The 3,170-nt window shown below is 49.8% G+C and overlaps 1 protein-coding gene across 1 annotated transcript in view; it reads left to right on the forward strand.

Moving 5' to 3' along the window:
• LOC102215789 (echinoderm microtubule-associated protein-like 6) overlaps positions 1-3,170 on the forward strand; it is a 37,313-nt gene that overhangs the window by 30,478 nt on the left and 3,665 nt on the right. The window contains exons 18-20 of the mRNA XM_005748642.1: positions 1,572-1,780; positions 2,080-2,288; positions 2,370-2,527. Of these exons, the coding sequence (XP_005748699.1) occupies positions 1,572-1,780; positions 2,080-2,288; positions 2,370-2,527 (576 nt within the window). The remainder of the gene's footprint in view (positions 1-1,571; positions 1,781-2,079; positions 2,289-2,369; positions 2,528-3,170) is intronic.

Raw genomic sequence — 3,170 nt, forward strand, 5'->3', positions numbered from 1 at the left:
CACACACACACACACACACACACACACACACACACACACACACACACACACACACACACACACACACACACAAACACAGACACACAGACAAAGACACACACACACGCACGCACAGACACACACACGCACACACACGCACAGACACAGACAAAGACACACACACACGCACGCACAGACACACACACGCACAGACACACACACACAGACACACGCACACGCACGCACACAGACACACACAGACACAGGTTGAGTTTATTAACGTGTTGGTGTCATTCGCTCCCGGCGTGTAGAGGCGGAGCTCTCTGGTGAGTATCATGAGTCAGGACGCTGATCGTAGCTCGCCCCCGACTCGTCTGCACTGATGTGGATTCAGATGAAAACACTGAACGTCACGCTGAACGCTCCACGCCACAGAAACGTCCGAGAGCATCAGGTCTTACATTTTTTGAATTGTTTCACACGGAAATCAACGTGGACGCCAGGCGTGCGTCTGCCGAGCCGTCGGGTTTATGTACAGGTTTTGTGAGGAACCTCAACATCACACGAGGTGCAAGCCCGACAGTCAAGGCCAAAGTTTTTTGTTTTTGAAGGTGCAGTCTGAATGAGGGTTCGTGCACCACAGTCCGACTCTCAGAGATCTTTAACCCGTCATCTAGCAGCACGTTGAAGGCTGCTCAGTAAGGAGGAAGTCACTGCTGGAGGATCCATTTCTCTTATTTTCTCAGCGTCTGCAACATCAGCGTGGCTGAACTCGGTGTTTTCAGGCGTCTCCACATTAGCACGAGCATGGCAGTAGGCAGACTCGGAGCCCGGCCGAGAGCCTCGTGTGGGCATGACGTCGGTGTTTCTGTGTGCAGTCTGTGCCGTGTGTGCTGAAGCTGTGATTCAGAGGCTGCTTTCCATCCTTTAGAAACATCTCCGGGTCAGTCGTGTTAATGCAGACGCTGTCGGGGCATGATCACATGATCACGTGTTCCTGAGCCTCTCTCTGTTCTCCAGAGAGGACGCGATTAAAAACACGTCTTCCTCTCTGGTCTTCTGAGGTTTCCTCTGCCGAGCTGAGGTGGTCCGGGACCTCGGGAGCGAACCGGTCATGTGATCATGACTGAAAGTGTTAATAAAGAGATGGTCGTTTGAAAGAAGCCATTTTGAATTTCCACACTCTGAATGGCGTTGCTCCGTGACCCAGCATGCGAACTCAGCCGCTGGAAGTACCCAAAGATCCTGAATGGGATAAGGTCTATTCATCCATCCAAGTTCGTTCCACGACACTGCGTCTCCATTTCACAGCTCCCATAACTCCCTCAGGTCCTTCATCCTTTTCTTCTTGGCCTCTTTACCATCCTTCATTCCTTGGCTCGTTTCCTTTCATTGCCCCACTTCCTGCTAAATCTGTTCCTTTGTTTGTCGATGCTGTAGATCTGAGGTTCCCTTTTTCTCCTGTTCCTTGAAGAATGCTGAGGAGCTCAGCTGTAGATCCCACATGTTGTTTGGTGTTTCAGTCCTGTGGTCCACAGGTCCTTGGATGTTCAGGTCCTGGTACTTCCTACCTCGGTTCTGTGGTTGTGAAGTTGTGTGGTTTCTACGGTTTGGTCTCTCCTTGCAGGCCTCGCCCCATCCATCCACGTGTGGGACGCCATGACCAAGCAGACACTGTCCATCCTGCGGTGTTCGCACGCTAAAGGCGTTGGCTACGTTAACTTCAGCGCTACAGGGAAGCTGCTGCTGTCTGTGGGGGTGGAGCCTGAACACACCATCACAGTGTGGAGGTGGCAGGAAGGTACCCAACATCTTTCATCAGATGAACGATTGTGAGATGCTCTCAGCTTCTGACTGCTGGCAGTTTGTTGGAAGGAGTAAGAGATTAGCTCTTGGTGCTCTGACACTATCGAGGGTTACACAGGTAACACTGTTCCTGATCCCCACGATTACCTAATGACTCGAGGTTCAGGATTAAGGTTGTTATCAATGATGCCTCGGGGGGGGAAACATTATTGTTTGGACCATCTGTTCCACACCAAACAAGACAAAGTATGTGACATAGATGGGGCGATCTTTGACCTCTTACCTGTCCGTCAGGCACCAAGGTGACGAGTAAGGGCGGCCACACTGAGCGGATCTTCGTGGTGGAGTTCCGGCCGGACTCTGACACCCAGTTCGTGTCGGTGGGAATCAAACACATCAAGTTCTGGACTCTGGTTGGAGGTTCGCTCATGTACAAGAAAGGTGTGATCGGCTCAGTGGAGGACGGCCGCATGCAGACCATGTTGTCTGTTGCGTTCGGCGCCGTAAGAAACGCTGACGTTGCTTTTGTATGTAACGCTCTGGTGTTTGCGGACTTGTGGTAAATCGCTGTTTGTCTCACTCAGAACAACCTGACATTCACTGGCGCCATCAACGGAGACGTGTACGTGTGGCGGGAGCATTTCCTGGTGCGCGTGGTGGCAAAGGCGCACAGCGGTCCCGTCTTCACCATGTACACCACTCTGAGGGACGGCCTTATTGTTACTGGGGGGAAGGAGCGACCGTGAGTCTGCAGTTCCTGAAGATGCTGACCTACCACCTGCTTTTGGTGTTAATACAAAAAAATGGTCCCAGATTCAACCAGTCATTTAAAGTTTGCATTATTAGGGGTGTGGCCTCTTTGAATTACATGTGGATAGTGACACAGGTAGTTGTAGCTCCTAGCTGTCTGCTAGGCTTCACCTGAACTGGACCTCTGGACCGTGTTTGTGCTGTTGGAACTTTTTTACTAACAGACGGTCCAAGAAGGCGGAGCTCCAGGTTTGGTGCGCAGTGATTGATTGGACATTGCTAATCTTTGTCTGACTGATGCTTTCATATAGTCTGTGGTAACAAAAGTCGCTAGCATTAGCTCATAATAAAATCCATGCTCTAAACGATGGCTTCCGGAATCAGTGGGTGATGCCACAGTGGGTGATGCCACAGTGGGTGATGCCTAGAGATGGCACGATACCAATTTTTTATGTCCGATACGATATCATAAATTTGGATATCTGCCGATACCGATATGAATCCGAGTGTTTTTTTTAATCAACAAAACTGTTTTTTAAATATCTTGCTGCATTTTGTATAAGTTCATACTCAAGTTTAAAACAACAACTACACTAAAGCTATTCTGTTATACCTGTATGCAAAAAAATATTTCA

This window comes from Pundamilia nyererei, unplaced genomic scaffold (genome assembly GCF_000239375.1).
Source record: "Pundamilia nyererei isolate P.nyererei 1_Seehausen unplaced genomic scaffold, PunNye1.0 scaffold00225, whole genome shotgun sequence".
In the NCBI taxonomy this organism is placed as follows: Eukaryota; Metazoa; Chordata; class Actinopteri; order Cichliformes; family Cichlidae; genus Pundamilia; species Pundamilia nyererei.